Source organism: Callorhinchus milii, unplaced genomic scaffold, assembly GCF_018977255.1.
Source record: "Callorhinchus milii isolate IMCB2004 unplaced genomic scaffold, IMCB_Cmil_1.0 Scaffold26, whole genome shotgun sequence".
NCBI lineage: Eukaryota > Metazoa > Chordata > Chondrichthyes > Chimaeriformes > Callorhinchidae > Callorhinchus > Callorhinchus milii.
This window is the reverse complement of record NW_024704767.1, coordinates 6,057,605-6,073,825: the sequence shown is the minus strand read 5'-3', so window position 1 is coordinate 6,073,825 and position 16,221 is coordinate 6,057,605. Positions and strand designations below refer to the sequence as shown.

The 16,221-nt window shown below is 39.0% G+C and overlaps 1 protein-coding gene across 3 annotated transcripts; it reads left to right on the top strand.

Annotated features, from left to right (window-relative positions):
• Window positions 1–1,289: 1,289 nt before the first annotated feature.
• bnip2 (BCL2 interacting protein 2) lies at window positions 1,290–16,017 on the top strand. 3 transcript variants are annotated; one of them, XM_007907501.2, is made up of 12 exons: window positions 1,290–1,487; window positions 3,008–3,118; window positions 3,519–3,598; window positions 4,327–4,407; window positions 5,007–5,210; window positions 6,678–6,857; window positions 8,436–8,538; window positions 9,476–9,607; window positions 9,719–9,805; window positions 10,621–10,719; window positions 12,856–12,891; window positions 15,060–16,017. In XM_007907501.2, exons 2-12 carry the CDS (start codon window positions 3,069–3,071, stop codon window positions 15,097–15,099), a joined length of 1,092 nt encoding a protein of 363 aa, XP_007905692.2. In that variant the 5' UTR covers window positions 1,290–1,487; window positions 3,008–3,068; the 3' UTR covers window positions 15,100–16,017. The 3 variants fall into 3 exon arrangements, with proteins under 3 accessions (XP_007905692.2, XP_042199998.1, XP_042199997.1); XM_042344064.1 differs by lacking the exons at window positions 1,290–1,487; window positions 4,327–4,407 and having other exon boundaries at window positions 3,012–3,118; XM_042344063.1 differs by lacking the exons at window positions 1,290–1,487; window positions 12,856–12,891 and having other exon boundaries at window positions 3,012–3,118.
• The last annotated feature ends 204 nt before the right edge of the window (window positions 16,018–16,221 follow it).

Below are 16,221 nucleotides of genomic sequence, written 5' to 3'. Positions count from 1 at the left end.
CACACATCCCCACGTCTGCAGCTCACACACATCCCTGTCAGACAATCAATAGGTGGTGGTGCCATCAGTTGGAAGTGAAGAGCTTGAGCAGCATCTGCTTACCTCTCTGCTTAACAATCAAGGCGGATAGCAGGCTCTGGGATATATGAGTGTATGTGTGTGTGTGTGTGTGTTCACAAACACGGACTTGATATCTTTGCTCACTTAAAACATCAAAAATTCCGAAAGCAAATGTCCATCAAATAGTTGATGAAGCAACTCTGAGGCTTGGCATGATAGCTGCCGAAAGCCGTAATTTGGACACCCTGTTTGTAAACACACTGTCGTATACATTGGTCTCCACTTGATTAGTGTGTAGGGTGGTAAAATCTTAGTCTGCATTCAATGACCGCAAGTAGTAACACAAGCACGGAACTGCCTATTGCTAACTTGTAACTTTCTAAATATGAAGCCCCAATCCACACTGTTGTTACGCACAAAGGAAAGTTGTAAAAGCTTAAACAACACAATACAATATCATAAGAGGAATGTCTCCTTTTTAGGAGATGTGTCTTAACCCTCTAGAGGGCAGCAGTTTCAACAGCAGCTAAAAGGGGGAGGAGAGTTTGGAGCGAAGCTGTCTGTTTGTTTGAGTTTGGCCAACAGGGAGAAAGTGGTCTGGTGACAGCAGGAGAGCTGGAGTACACAACCCAGGAGGGGTGGAAATTCTCAGGGACTGCTTTTGATGTTCTGCAATGGCCTTCTCAACAAACAACCGGTTCGTTTGGAGGAATAATAGCTAGAGAGTAATAGCCGGGGAGTTGCAATTACAATGGAAAAATCCTGAGGAGGAGCCTCGAGAGGAATTTTGGCTGCAGAGAGCAGCAACAGGAAACCAGGGCTGGGCACGGCATTGGGTTAGGGAACAAAGTACTTGACAACTTGAGCCTGCGGCAGGGAAAGCTGCAGGCTTTTCTGCACCACAGGCCCGGAGTCAAGGATTGCAGGAGGAATAGAGACTTCATCAAGAATCCCATTTCGCTTGCGTGCAAAGAGTCTGAAAGTAACTCGGGAGCAAGACGGCGGTGCAAGTAAAGCTTCCCAAACGACTTTTAAGAAGGGTTTAACTTCTAAATTTACCACTCGGAAGATCTCTGCTTTCTCTGCACGCCCCATGGCGACACTTAGCAGCCGAACAGATCAGGAGGATGGGGAAGTGGACAATGGCAACACAAGTGGTACAGGTTCGCCAGTGACTTGCGACGAAACTGTGTCAGTGGCACTGAACCAGAATGCTGACTCTCCAGTGCGACATGTGGACTCGCTTCAGACAAAGCGCACAGAGAGCCTTACGTGACAAGAACGGTGGTTCCATCCAAAGAAGGGGTTTACGAGGAATCGGCCCACAATACAATCCAAAACCAAGCAGCGCAAGGAGCCGAAGCATTATTGGAGCCAAATGAAACCCAAGACCCTGACAATGACAATACAGTGAACCAGAACACAAGGTAGGTGGCAGTGGCTGACTCTCGGATTTCTGAATTTCCTGACTCGCTGAAATTCAGGTAAGATCAACTCGCATGTTGATTTTGCATTTAGCGGAGATTCAGTTTGTCTTAATTGACCTTGCTTTATTACAATCGAGTGTCCCGATACATTGAGGTGGTATCTGAGCAGGAGGCCCCAGTGTCTATACAGTAAAACACGCATAAGTGTGATCTGTATAAATCGTACAATCGCCCAATTCGTACATCTGCCCAGATCCCGTTCAAGAGTTTATATTCCATGCAGGTTTGATATAACTCATACTTTGCGTAATTCATATTAAGTGTATGATCCTAACTGATACTATTTACGTGAGGTTTACTGCACAGCAGGAGGCTCCTGTGTCTACACTCCAGCTGGAGACCCTGTGTCCAACAGATGCAAAAGAAAAAAGTTGCAAGGCTATGGGGAAAGAGCGGGGGGAAATGGGAATAATTTTTCAAAGAGCCGGCACAGGCATGTTGGGCCGAATGGCCTTCTTCTGTGCTGTAGGATTCGATGACTCTAAGCCATCTACAGACCTGCCTGGCTCAAAAAACTGACTGCTGAGACCACCGCAGAAGGTTGACTCGATTCGAATATTTTGTTGCCAAGCATTTCACACAAATCCAAGGAGCCCTCACTGATACCCCCCTCACCCCCATCACCCCATACACACACACACACTTACCACCCCCTACAGCCACTTACCCCCCGTCCTTTCCCTCCCACCCCCTCAAGGAAAGTCGAGATCAAAACTATTGAGTTGACCACCAATTGAAAAGTTAAGCTTGGCAACGATCCGCACAGGAAAATACAGTGGTGAATAGAAGGAAGCTGATGCCTGCAAAGGGTTGATGCTGAGGGGAAGCAAACCCTTGTTACAGGATGGGAGTGACCCTGACAATGAAGAAAACACGAGCAGCAGTGCCAAGTTACGTGTCTCAGTGTTTTAGGGATCTATGTTCACAAGCTTCTTGAATTTGATATGTAGTTGGGGCAGCAAATACAATTTAAAGCTGAATAATATAATGTAATTGTGTACAAGTATAGAAAAAAAAAGTTGCTTGTATATGTGAATATGTTTGCCTCCAAATACGCAGTCACTTCACTTTACAGTAAATCCTGCTTAGCCTTTTTGAGATGTCCTACCCACGTTAAAGGCATTATGTATAACATTTAAGGATTTAAATACAATTCATACAATGGGGCCTTATTTAGTCTTGTTGAGTTAATGACTGGCGTAAAGGAGTGCTGTTTTTTAAAGGAGTGCTCTGTGTCCTTGCCTCTATGCCTTCCTGAATTAGATTCAAAGGGTCATTGCTGTTTAAGGGATGTTACTGGTGAAGAATCCTTTGCCTCCAGTTTCGGTGCTTCAGAGCAACCAACTCACTGTGCAAAGAGCATTGAGGTATATGTGATAAGGCACCGTATGTATCAAGCGCAAATCTTATTATTTCAATCTAAGATCCTCGGATTATGCTGAATGACTTTCCGTTTGCAGGAGGGATCCGGTCCGTCTGGGCCGTCAAGAATCGGTAGCGACGACGGAGGCCAGGCTGCGGATGGAAGGAGTGGAGCTGAAGGAAGAGTGGCAGGATGAAGACTTCCCAAGGTGGGTTGCCATCTTCCACTGCTCAGGAATGTTTCTCAAGAATCAGCAAATTACAAATGTCAGTTCATGCAAATTGATTCAAATGGTAATTTGGGGATTTGAAGCCAAAAGCTACAAACATGCGTTTCAATAGAAGTTTCAACTGTGGATATTCTGCTGGAAATCTGTGTGATTGAAACCAAATTCATTCACGTTTTGAAGTGTATTTAATAGCATGAATAAATATTTCTGCACACTTAATTTGAGTGTTGAAACAGATTCACCTTTATCAATAGTACCAGGAAATCTAATGGTTACATAAGGGATAATTCGTATAATTGACTATTTGTGATCTAGGTACCATTACATCTTTGTGAATATCTTATGCATGTTTATATGTGGGACTCTTCTGTTTCTGTAGGCCACTACCTGAGGATGTTGGGATAGATATTCCCATTGAAGGAGGGTTGTTAACAGCTAATGAAAGAGAAAACCGACCTGGTAAGGACACAAAGAATTCTTCTTGGGTGCCAAAGTGATTTGGGGGATTTTGTACAAGATGTAGTCATAAGTGGTGAAGTGATTTGAAAAGCAAGGTTTTTAAGTTACCCATCTTAGTTTCTATGGACTATTTTAAGTGGAAAGGTACTAATCTTAAAATAAGTGCTCTAATAGCACGTAATATTGGTCTATACTTTAATTGAACATTGTTAATATTGTGCATTCTGTCGATTTGCATTCACCTACAATTACACTGTCATCGCATTTTACAGTGAAATCCTGTGAAGCACCTTGAGACGCTTTGACATCATGATAAGGCACTATATCAAATGCAAGGATTATTATACCTGAGGGAGAAGGGAATAGAGGTTTATGGGAGGTGGGTAGAAAGAGAAGATTAGGAGAGGTGAAGGCTCATTTGGAGTATAAAAACCGGCACAGGCTCAATGGCATGTTTCAAAGCTATACAGTCTGTATAATTCTGTGTGTTGTTTACTTTTACTGCCATCACTCTGGAACACTCTTCTTCAATCCCTCTGCCTTGCCACCTCTCTCCCCCTTTTCAAGTCCTGCCTGAAAACCTTCCTCTTCGACAGTGGCTCGGAGTCAGGTTTCGCCACTGTTAAGTGCTCTGAGACGCTACTCTGCGTGGATGGAGCTATATAAATGAAAGTTGTTGTTGTTCTGCCACATTTCATGTTTCTGAAACTATCTGTGGTCTACCCTAGCTTGGTCATACTTAACATTGGATCAGCCGCACTGTGACAACTGTGTGTTTCCTTCCTTTCAGCTGCCTTCCTTTGAACAGCGCAAGTATCTTATTCTTCATCTTTTCAGCATGCTTCCGCTTTGCCTTTTACTTTCAAGCTTCTTTTCCATTTACTACTACAGGTAGTAAACCACTGTTATGTCTGATGATCTGAAAACCTTTATTGAAACATAAAAAAAGCCTACCTGAGTAAATATATGCTCAAATACCATTTTAATAGATATGTGTTTCGAAAATTCTGTAATAGAAACAAGCTGCTCCTTGACATTCAGGTGTTTTATGTTCCCCAGTGTATCGTTGGTATTTCATAAAATCTGCATTTTCATAGGACTTGAAAAGCAGATTGTTTATTAAACTGAACCACAACTATTATCTTTGTATATGAGGCGCATTTGGCTCTTGAGTAGCTATGCGTCAATGTACAATGGAGCACGTGGATAAACAAATGATGGGACCACACCCCGATCTCTTTCTAAGTGAACCCGTGTTAGTATTATAACAGGGTTCTATCATATTTAGATTCTCGGTTTATCTCAGTTAAAATCAGAATGGATATAATGAGGAATGTCAACATAAGATGTGCCATTAGCCTGGGTGAGGTGGAGAACAGCATACATATTACTCACTCTGTGTTTGCAGACTTTTTGGAGTTCGCTGGAAATCAGAAACGGAAGACGAAGCTTGCTGCTCCTGATATTAGCTTAACGCTGGATCGCAGTGACGGCTCAATCCTTTCTGAGGACTTTGAGGAAAGTGCTGACATTAATGTTGATGACTTGGACACCCCCTCTGATGGTGAATCGCTGGAGTTACCAGAGAACAGTAATGAGTTTGAGTGGGAGGGTAAGGCAGCCCTGATCAATTCAGCTATTCTTACCTTGTTATATTACCACTCGTGTAGCTGCAGAAAAGCAAAAGGCAATTTTTGATTTTAATACAAGGTTAAAATCTGCTCATTATTAGCTAGGGATACAAATAATAGAACTGCCTCTACAGCCCGAACTCAGAGTACTTGTATTTGATTAGAGTATTTGGGCAGCCAGTGAATCTCTGACAAAGCTCTTGGGTCTCATGAAGCGAAATAGCAATGGGATTATTGGCAGATTTTGGTTGACTGTTTTTCTGAAACTCAGGATGCCTTGCCTTGGTGACTGTTGGTGTGTGTCAACAGCCAAAGGTTTAGTAATATGTATAAATGTCCTAAGTAGCTCCAGCAGTGAACTGCGGAATAATCCCAGTACAATTACTGCAACCTAGGAATCCGTGAAGTGCGGAGGTTAGAGCAGAATGTGTTATGAAGAAGTGTGGAGAATTAAACGTCAACAAACATAAAGGGTCAAATGAGATTTCGCTGAGAAGCATGAGAGTTTATTTGCTTGGAGGTAATCTACACAGGTAAACTTATCAAACTTCTGGTGTACAAATTTCTTTCAGCTAGTAATAGGAAGACCTAGGAATGTCACTGAAAACACTTTGTCTTTATTTCTTTGAATGCTACTGTCTTCACTGTCGTGGAAGGATTGTTGAGTAGTGACTAACCACGTGTTGGGAGCGAGCCACTAACATAGGCCATTTTCTATGTTCTTCCTTGGTGGTAAGGATACATATTCAAGACATTTTGAGAAATCACGAAATCAGAAAATGTTCTCCTTCTAAATCTCTGTCGGTGTTTTAAATGTCTACTAAATGATCACATGTGAATGGACTTAAAATTCAAAACTTTTTTTCGAATGAATTGATCGACATTTTTGCTTCCAATTTGTGTTGCGATCTATTTCACTACTTTCAAATTTTTACTACAAATTAAAGATTTAAGGATTTCCACAATAAAAATAAAAGGTAGGTGCAATAATGTTTTTTATATTGTATTTATAGTATCTATAAATCTGATACACATACCGTAAAGTAAGAAAGACATTTTTTTAAAGGGGAACCCACGTTACTTTTTCATACTGAGTGCTACAGGGGTTGGTAGCAGTTGGCTGGACTTGAGAAAGATATGAGATACTTATTGCCTAGCAGGCTTGCATGTCCTGTGTAATTTGATCATTAGTAACAATTTCCAAACCTAAGTCCAAATCATGGAACACTGCACCTTCTGAAATATAAGTGAATTAGAAAAAATATGTATTCCAATTCCCATATAAATAAATGATAGGAAAGCTGATATTTCATTTTAAGGAATTGCCTTTTCAAATATAGACATGATTTTTCCCAGTGAGTGTTAAATGTGTTGTACTAAATGGGCACCTAATTTGGAAGTCAGAGGAATTAAAGAACTGTGCACTAACGTGTTTCGGATCTTTGCAGATGACCTTCCAAAACCGAGCAAAACTGAGATAACCAAAAAGGGTGCTGCACTAATCTCGGAGTACGGTTCAGATGAGAAGGAGGAACGAAGGCAATGGCGCTTGTTTCGAATTGGAGAACAAGACCACAGAGTTGACATGACAGCTGTGGAGCCTTACAAAAAAGTAATCAGTCACGGAGGTAATGAAACTAAACAAATGACTTGAACGCACCTGAACTTTCAATCTCAGTATCATCAATGATGTTTCACCCATTTTGAGTTTAAATGTTTGTTTACAAAGTACAGTCACCGCACTTTACAGTAAATTCTGTGACATGCTTTGAGACATGCTGTGAGACATGCTGTGACATCTTCCTGATGTGAAAGATTCTATATCATGTATACTGTGAAGTGTTCCGAGACGTGCAAGGCACAGTATAAATGCAAGTTATTGTTGTTTATCAAAAGCAAGGATTTATTATTAATATTAATGGCCCATTATATAAAATTTGTCTTGCCTGGACAGTGATAACTCAAAGTTTTATCACTTTTCAGTTACTCCTTGGATTTTGTCATTTTTAAACCTTCTTTTGATTAAGAAATGTTAATGTTTGTTGCATTTCCCCCCGCTTCATCCCCTCCCCCCCCCCCCCCCCCCCCACAAACTCCCTCGCCTGCATCTAATGGATTCGGTTTTCAAACGCGGAAAGGCTGAGACTAAGTTGTGTGGAATTTCAACTTTGTGACTGCGAGCTCTGTGATACAGGACCATTGTGTACTGAGCATGCATATGTCATGGCCTCAGAAAGCATACCAGCAAGGAGAGGAAGTTACAAGATGCAGACAGTAACTGTTGTCTCCATTAAGCTAGTGTTCCGATCTGCTCTAAACTGAATGTTTAGCATGACAAGAGACAAGTGTCAGTTTACACTGTGTTGGTTGCATCTGGTTGGACAGCCTCATATTACAGATTGACCCTGTAATGGCAAGTGCGCTATAAATTCCTAAAAGCACAAAATAGCCTTTAAAAATTCACCAGATCTGTTCAAGCCCAAATATGAGCAAATTCCACCTAGCTTCGGAGAAACTCCTTGCGGTTGATTCCAGCCATTATTACTGGCTACACTTTGAGAAGATGCTGAATAATTGTATGCTACAATTGTGCTACATAACACAATAATGAGCAGGTTCCTTTGACGTAGATATTAAGATCCAGCAGCTGGCAAGTTCTGGTAGAGGAAGAAACTGGTATGCAACAGTCACTGGAAAATCGATAGACAGGATAACTAGGCAGATGGGTCCAATTGAAACTATTGAACATTTTGCTGCAATTTAGACATATAGGCGGGAGTGGAAAAAAGCCTAGAAGTCCATCATGTTCATTCCTCCTCCCCGCTCCACTCCATTCATCTGACAATATTCACCTACAGATCTCTCCTGGTTTTAGCCACTTGATCCTAGATAGTAAAACCAAATTGATGTAACAACCCTCTTGTTGTAAATCCTTTTGAGACAACAATCTTACATATTACAAAACACCACTAGAGACCAACATCTTACAGTGCTATAATCTGGTCTGCACTAATGGTGAATAACAACAGATTGGGCAGAATGGAAAAACAGATTTGTGACTAAATCGTCGTGCAGTGCATGTCAGAAAATTGCGAACATCAGGGTGAAAGCTTCACTTATTTAGCATCTTCAGCATCTATGTAATGGTTGGCTTAAAATGAAAGCTCATTGCTTCTTTGTTGCACAATTTGTGATTTATATTGCAGGTTATTATGGCGATGGATTGAATGCTATTATTGTGTTTGCCGTCTGTTTTATGCCTGACAGCAGTCAGCCAAATTATCAGTATATTATGGAAAATCTTTTCAAGTAAGTGCACATCTGTTAATGCTGGATTTTGTTCTAGGTTTTATTATCTGGAAAAATTTTGAATTGGTCCAACTTTCAACTTTCTTTGTGTATTTGGAGTTGAGTGTGTTATTTATTACTGCACACACACACATATATATATATATAGAGAGAGAGAGAGAGAACTCCTGTTCGCCGTAGCTTCACATTAGATTTTTTTCCCCAGTGGCTGTGCTAAGTCAGGACCCTTTATTTGGTTCCAGCAAATTTATCATTTACCATTGCTACTCCTAATGTAAAATTTGCTCTTATGGTTTTTAAATGCATCATGTACAAAATACAGTTACTACATTATATATTTCGCCCACAAAATCTACAGTCAATTCACTTTACAGTATAATCTGTGAAGCGCTTTGAGACATCTCGAAGATGTGATAAAGCGCTGTATCAAATGCAAGGATTATCATTATAATTTGCAGCATATCCTATGAAGTGCTTGATGATAACTCTTCGAACATGAAAGGCGCTATATCGGATGTAAAGATTAAGGATTATTTTACAGGTATTTCTAAAAATGTTGAGAATTAAAAATTGCGCTGTTCCAAGTGTCAAATTTGAGACTTTTAAGTTACACCTCTACCGATGATTTGATGAACCAGGGATACCAATTAAGTACCAGTACAATCAATCTTTCTCTGGGCACTTTTAAATCAGGCAATCAATGAATAAATGGGATATTACAGATTATAATGTACCCATTTTTCAAATTGTGTACATTGGTACTATAGAGTTTTCAACTGTTAAAACCTTTTGCTTTTCACTGAAAACAAATGATTTAGCATTTGCTTTCACCCAATTTGTCTTATTGATGCCATTTTGTACGGATGCCACCTGATCACAGCAGCTTGAAGACGGTACCTTTTCCACTGTTGATTAATTTATCTTATTTTCTCGACAGATATATAATTGCTACCCTGGAACTATTAGTGGCAGAGAACTACATGATTGTATATTTGAACGGTGCTACTACACGCCGAAAAATGCCAAGCTTTGGCTGGCTTCGAAAGTGTTACCAGATGATTAACAGGAAGTAAGTGTGGGGTAGCATACAGAAGACATATGGTTTTGCCAGGAATGGGTGTTTTTTCACTGTGTGGAGTAACTCCTAAAATGGGATTCTTTTAATTTTGTATAATTTTAGGTTACGAAAAAATCTGAAGTCTCTGATGATAGTTCATCCTTCATGGTTTATCAGGACTCTCCTGGCTGTCACGCGACCTTTCATTAGGTATTTTCCAAAATAAGTCTTATCAGTCCTGTACAGAATTGCGGTCGGGTTATGAAACTGTCATCTGTAGAATGCTTAACTGAAGCTTAACCAAGTGGAGATCATTTGTTCTACATAATGCCTTTCCAAAGTACAGTAACTTTGCCCAATTGTGTACTGTTATGGGCTGTCTTGTGTGCCATTTATGAAAGGTGTATTAGTGTACTTGTAGAGGAATGATGAGTCAAGGAAAGATAAGTAAATTGGGCCAAAGACCTTCTTCATCCAAACCTCTTTGTGATCTTGTGAAACAGAAATTTTGGGAGTATTGCTTTAAAGAGCCCTTCAACAAGCTCAGCTGGTATTTGGTGATGTTTTAGCCAAGCACGAAATACTGATCAGGACAAAATGTCTCTAAATTTTATAAGCAATAATGCATTTCTATTCATGCAATTCTGAAGAGGTTGGCTGAGAAAATATAGTCTGTGCTCTGTTGAGTAAATCCTGTGAAGTTCTTTGAGATGTGCTCGGAATGTGAAAAATGCTATATGAAATACAAGGTTTATTATATAAAGATGCATTATTTTAGAGATCAGTATGTGACAGGGTTCTGTTTGTAAGTGTATTTTCAGAATGATGGGAGGATTTAATTTGAATGCAACATAGAACTATATGTAATGAAATTAGTACTACTCGTCCCAAACCATACCCCTAACAGAATAATTTCTAAAATTGAAAAAAACAATTAAAAGTTAACGTTCAATAACAAGAGGTTCCTGCCTGTCTGCACATTTGTGACAATGAACAGCCTAAATAACTCATCCTTGTCTTTACAGTTCGAAGTTCGTTCAGAAGGTAAAATATGTCTTCAGCTTGGCAGAGCTGGCTAATCTTATTCCCATGGAGTATGTATGTATACCAGACTGCATCAAAACGTAAGTTTCACCATTTCTAATTGTGTACGTCTCTGTGTGAGGAGTCTCCTTCTGTTGCCTAAGTTTCTGTCTATCTCTCTCTGCATCTCTCTGCAAACAACAATCTCTGCAGGAATGTAAATATCTCTATGAATGAGTGAGAGTCTCTTTGTCTCTGGGTCTATTTTGAGCAATATTTTTAATGGAGAAGCAATGCGTCACTAAAAAGCATGCAAAGCAATAGGAATCCAGTGAATATCAATGTTCTCAACAACTGGGTAAAACACGATTAACAGGATTGCATTAGGAAAGTGGACTGATAAAGACATTTCAGTCCATCAGGTGGTGTGAGGAGCTATTGCAAAAAAAACCTGTCTTGGTTCCAAATTAACCATTGTGCAACAGAAATGGCTGCCGATTTAGGACTTCAATAAAACCCAAACTGCTTTAGGGAAAATATTGTACTTTGACGTTTACCATTAGCACTGCATAACCAGGTTCAGGCGAGGAAATCAAAATCCATTAGAACATGCGTATGATTTACATTTGTGTGTGTTTGTGTGGAGTTATATGGGGTGCAGAGCTTTATAGGTGGGACACAAAGGTGGTTCAGTGCCTGCTGCACTGTGAGAGAAAATAACTGTGTGATTGGCAGAAAGGTAACCACAGAGCCAAAGACACATTTGAGCCTTTAACAGTTTTGAATTGTAATTCACAAGTCTGGTTGTGTACCCTGTTTGTTGAACATGTTGTGTGAATATAACAAACTTAAGCTTTTGTGATTTTAAATAGTTCTGGCAATGTAGCCCTACCACTTGTTTGAAGCTATGAGATGTGGCTGTTTTGAAGCTGTGTTGTACCTTCAGTTCAATAACTGGAGACCGGAAGGTTAGGATGGAATGGGATCGGAGATAGGAGGAAGATTGTAGAACGAGTTAGAAAGAGACTGTTCTGTGAACGTGTGCCAAACCTCTTTTATATATCTATAAATAATAATAATTATCCTTACATTTCATATAGCTCCTTACATTTCATATAGCGCCTTTCATGTCAGGAAGATGTCTCAAAGCGCTTCACAGTATATATTGTAAAGTGTAATGACTGTGGGTTTTGTAGATTAACGCGGCAGCCAGTATAAACACAACAACGTCCCGCAAACAGGCACAGAGTGAATGATCAATAAAAGTAACAGAGATGAAGTTGAACATCCTATGTTAACGATCATATAATGTCTGAACATAAAGACAGAGGGTGGGATTTCCAAAACTCAGTCTGACATAGGCTAGCCCATCAAGTCAGAGAGTGTAGACATTGTAGGATCCAGCTCAAAGAAAAAATAGATCTCCCCAGTGAGAATACGTAACTGGGAAGGACACAGAGGCCCCAAAGGAACCACAATGAGTTAAATCCAGGATAAAAGCAATTAGAGCCTGTGTGAAGTTGACATGCCTTGTGAAGAGTGAGTGACCCAGGTGGCAGCAGAGAATGAGAGAGATCTGTGGTGGTTGCAAATCAAACAGAAGTTGTAAAACAGGCAAGGAAAGATAGGTGCCTGGACTTTCACTGGTACAGCCTAATAGCAGCTAATAAGCAGTAACTTTGTTCATCTGACTTGTTGGTGTATGTCTGTAGATATAATGGTGTTAAAGGTACAATGACAAATTAACAGATTGCAGGAAGTAGCCTTGGGAAAATGAAGAAATTGATACATATATTACCTGTTTTACGCCTCCTTCAGCAATGTGAGCCCTTCAGCAGTTAGGAACCAACTGAGGGACTTGTCTCTGGAGCTGAGGGCAGGTAGCAAAGTAATCCCTGCTTAAATATCACCACAATTTACTGCCTTCCAGCCCTAATGTGCAATTTCCCTGTCTGTACAGCATAAATCCTGGGATTGAGTAAATGTTGACCTGATCAATACTGAGCTGCACAGTTCGTGTTGTAAGCTTTTATAGAATAATTTGAGAGTGACCTGTGTTATACCAATGTTCATAAAATGTACATTACATTTATATTTGTGTTTGATTTCCATAAAATGAATGATTAGTCCAGTTCTCGTTTCCTCTCCTGCTGCCTGGGATACAATGCGGGGTTTGTTTTCTTTGCTGGTTTTGTGTGTCTTTCCTTAACTCCTCCCTGAATCTTTCCTACTCCAAGGTATGAAGAAGAAAGGTGTAGAAAAAGGAATAAAAGGTATTTTCATTTTTTATCTAGGATGGCACTGCACACTCCATAGTCTGCACAATGGCAAACTAACTGCTTCATCTACTCACAGGATTAAACCCAAGGTTTATAAGTTCACTGTAATGTGCTGTGAAACAAATCAAAACAATTGAAAAACAAAGGATTCCTACAAAATAAATATGTAAACAGATGACAGTTTTCCTATATACCTCCTATACATTTTAATGATTCAATTTTTTTCAAGTCAGAAGAAGTGAAGCACGAGACAGAGTAAATGTAGGTTTATATGAAAAAGATTGCGTCCAAATTGCAATGCTGCAGTACTCACAAGAAGCCACAGGAAGCCACTAGAGTACCCAATTGGCTTGTTTTAGCCAAAAGTGAAATGAATTGTAAAACAGTACACTAAATAATAATTAAATGAATGCATCCTGAACTTTTTAAATGTCTTAACTCAGGATGTGACTTATTGCTCACAAAGATGTACAGCCCTGACTCTGATTAAGAAATAAAATAGTGTATTAAATGACTCCTTTGTATTATTTTCGGTTGGATGGGTAACCTTGGGGATAATTCTGTGAGTTCAGCTACATGTTGATCTTAACAGTGAGGATTTTTTTTTTATGAACAAATGAACTTTAAGATATGAAATTTCTTTGTTGAAATAAACTCAGGCTAAACCTGGCACTAAAATCAGCATGCTTCCTGGCTGACCTGTGCTAAATATATTTACTGTCTTTCGTTTTCCACTAGGCTTGTAACTAAAATACAGTGAATGCTAAATCTAATTTTAAGCGTGGCATTTACATGCAACTGACGTTCTCAAACCTGAATCAACTAACCATGGCCTGGAACTAGTGAGATTCTGTGCATTTTTAGAAGTAGCTATTTTAGTTTGATCACAATACTACAAACAAAATACTGAGGACAGTTTCTCACAGAATTTGTAGTTGTTCTTGCGAGTAATTTATGCATTGATCTGAAGGTTATCGGTGCAACTTTGGTTTTGCTGTTCATCCTTTCCTCCTAGCCCTTCAGGTTTGAATCTGACTTTAAGATGCAGTTTGAACTGATTTTAAAGTTTTATGGATTTTCTTAGGGTAAGATACAAAATAAGCAGTGGTCAGTATTGGTGTTACTGGTCAGTGAACAACCGTCAGAGAATGTTGACTGCTATGACATAACTAACCAATCCAGCAATACTTCCCTCCCTCTCTCCCTCAGGAAACACCAGATAGTGAAATTCTTCAGGATCTCTTTGTAGTTGTGGAAAATCTAATTTCACAGAAAATAATGTTCAGTCGCTTGTCTGAAAGTCAGAAGTCTGACAAGTCATGTGTTGCTGTCATAGTTCTGTGATGTTTGAACTCAAACGTTTTGATAACTGTGTACTTCTTCAGGGTTTCTATGGAGTTATTTCATTGTCACAGAAGTGCAGCGATAAATAATTCTCATTTTATTAAGACGATGGGTGAAGAGTTGTGCCAATTCTGTTCTCCACTTCAAGATGATTCTATTTGCTGTCCAGTTCCTTTTAAACACTCCAATCAGTTCGGTATTGATGGGCTTTTTTTTTGGGGGGGGGGAAAGGGTGCATTTCACATTCTCATAACCCTTCACTGTTAAATGACTCAGGAGGCTACAAGTTCAGGGTTGTGAAAGCAAATTTAGCACCAACCCAGGAATGTATTTCTTTACACAGAAGATAATCAACAATTAAAGCATGTTAACAGGAAGGGTGATTAAAACCATAAAACTGATATAATTTAAGAAACAGATGGATAATATAATAGAAATATAATAGGATTGGAGTTCTAGAATGATGAGCTACAATGGGTCAAAATGACACCTTGATTCAAATTTTTCTTGGGATCTTTTCCTCATATACATGTATATATTTTTAAAGCCTAAGTTTTCATCACGTAACTATTTCTTAACTTACCTCAGTTTCTTTCCTCCTTGGTTATGCACTGTACTATTGGGTCTTGGCCCTATGTTTCATCATTTAAAGAAATTCAAGTTGAAGCCTAATGAAGTTTTGCTCAAAATATAGAAAGGGTTAAATGCAAAATGACAGGCTGGAGATTTTCCTTTAAAAAGAAAAAGGCTACACAATGAGAAGCATTTGCCTACATCCTGCGAGTTATTCTTTTCAAAACTATTTTCTCCTAAAACAGGACTGACCAGAAGCTGAACGGACAATTGGCACAGCCTTAAAAATCATCAAATTGTCAAACTACTTGGCAAAAGCAAGACTGAAGATTGTGTAAACCAAATGCTTTGCACATGAGGTGCATTTGTTCTCAATGCTTTTTAAATATTACAAAGTGCATTTCAGGCTACAGTTTTTATTCGCTGATGTATTTTATGTGTAATGTTAAATCTTTTCATGTTGACTCACTAATTTGTTAAAGCATTGTGACAATTTTACCTTCAAAGAGACAGCACATTCTTGAACCACATGTCTTTCTTTATAAGACACACAATATGCAGCATTATATTCAGTTAGTGTGTGGTGCATGATTTCCAGTTAAACAAATATATTCAAATACAGTAAAGGGTAGAGATTAATATATTTTTCTGATGGCTGTTTTGGAGTCATATTTTATATAAGAAAGGTTTAACTGCTACCAGTTTATTGTGTACCAGGTCATGATATGCTGTTGCCAATGATGGTTATTCAAGCCATTTGTTTTGCAATCTGCAAGAGATCACTGCAGCATCTGTTAATGTTAAACGATTAGTTTCTATGTTTTGTGTAGTAAACTGAATGGTTAAATTTGCTCAGAATGAACAGTATACTGTTTAGGTTGGAGTTGAATGCTAGAATCTTATTTGTTATGTGAAATGTTAGTGGAAACCATGTATTGTGCATTTATAAATACATATAAAAACAGCAATGTTTTTCTTTTGCATTTTATTGTATTCCTATCCAGTAACGCAGTTGGTTATTTCTGCCCTCGTGTGAATCTGGTACGTGCAAAGAAAGAATTATTAGAAAACATTCTGCCTTTATCAAAGGGAATTTTGATCGTTGAATTTTGAAATTGCTTTAAGAATTTTAATTAGTGGGTGGTGTCGGAGATCATGAAAATCACATGAAATGCATTCTGAATACAAATTTGTTTCATCACACAAACTGTGCAAAGCTTTTTTTTTATTGCAATCATGTATTCTGTTTGATACAAGTATTCACCCATTTATCCTTCGTAAAATGGCAGCACTTTCAGTTTAACTGTATAATCAAATCCTTGGTCATCGAGAATATTAATGCCCTTCGAGATCAGCCTCAGATTGTTCCTCCAGAGTTGCAATTTCAGTCACCACGGAGGCATACCG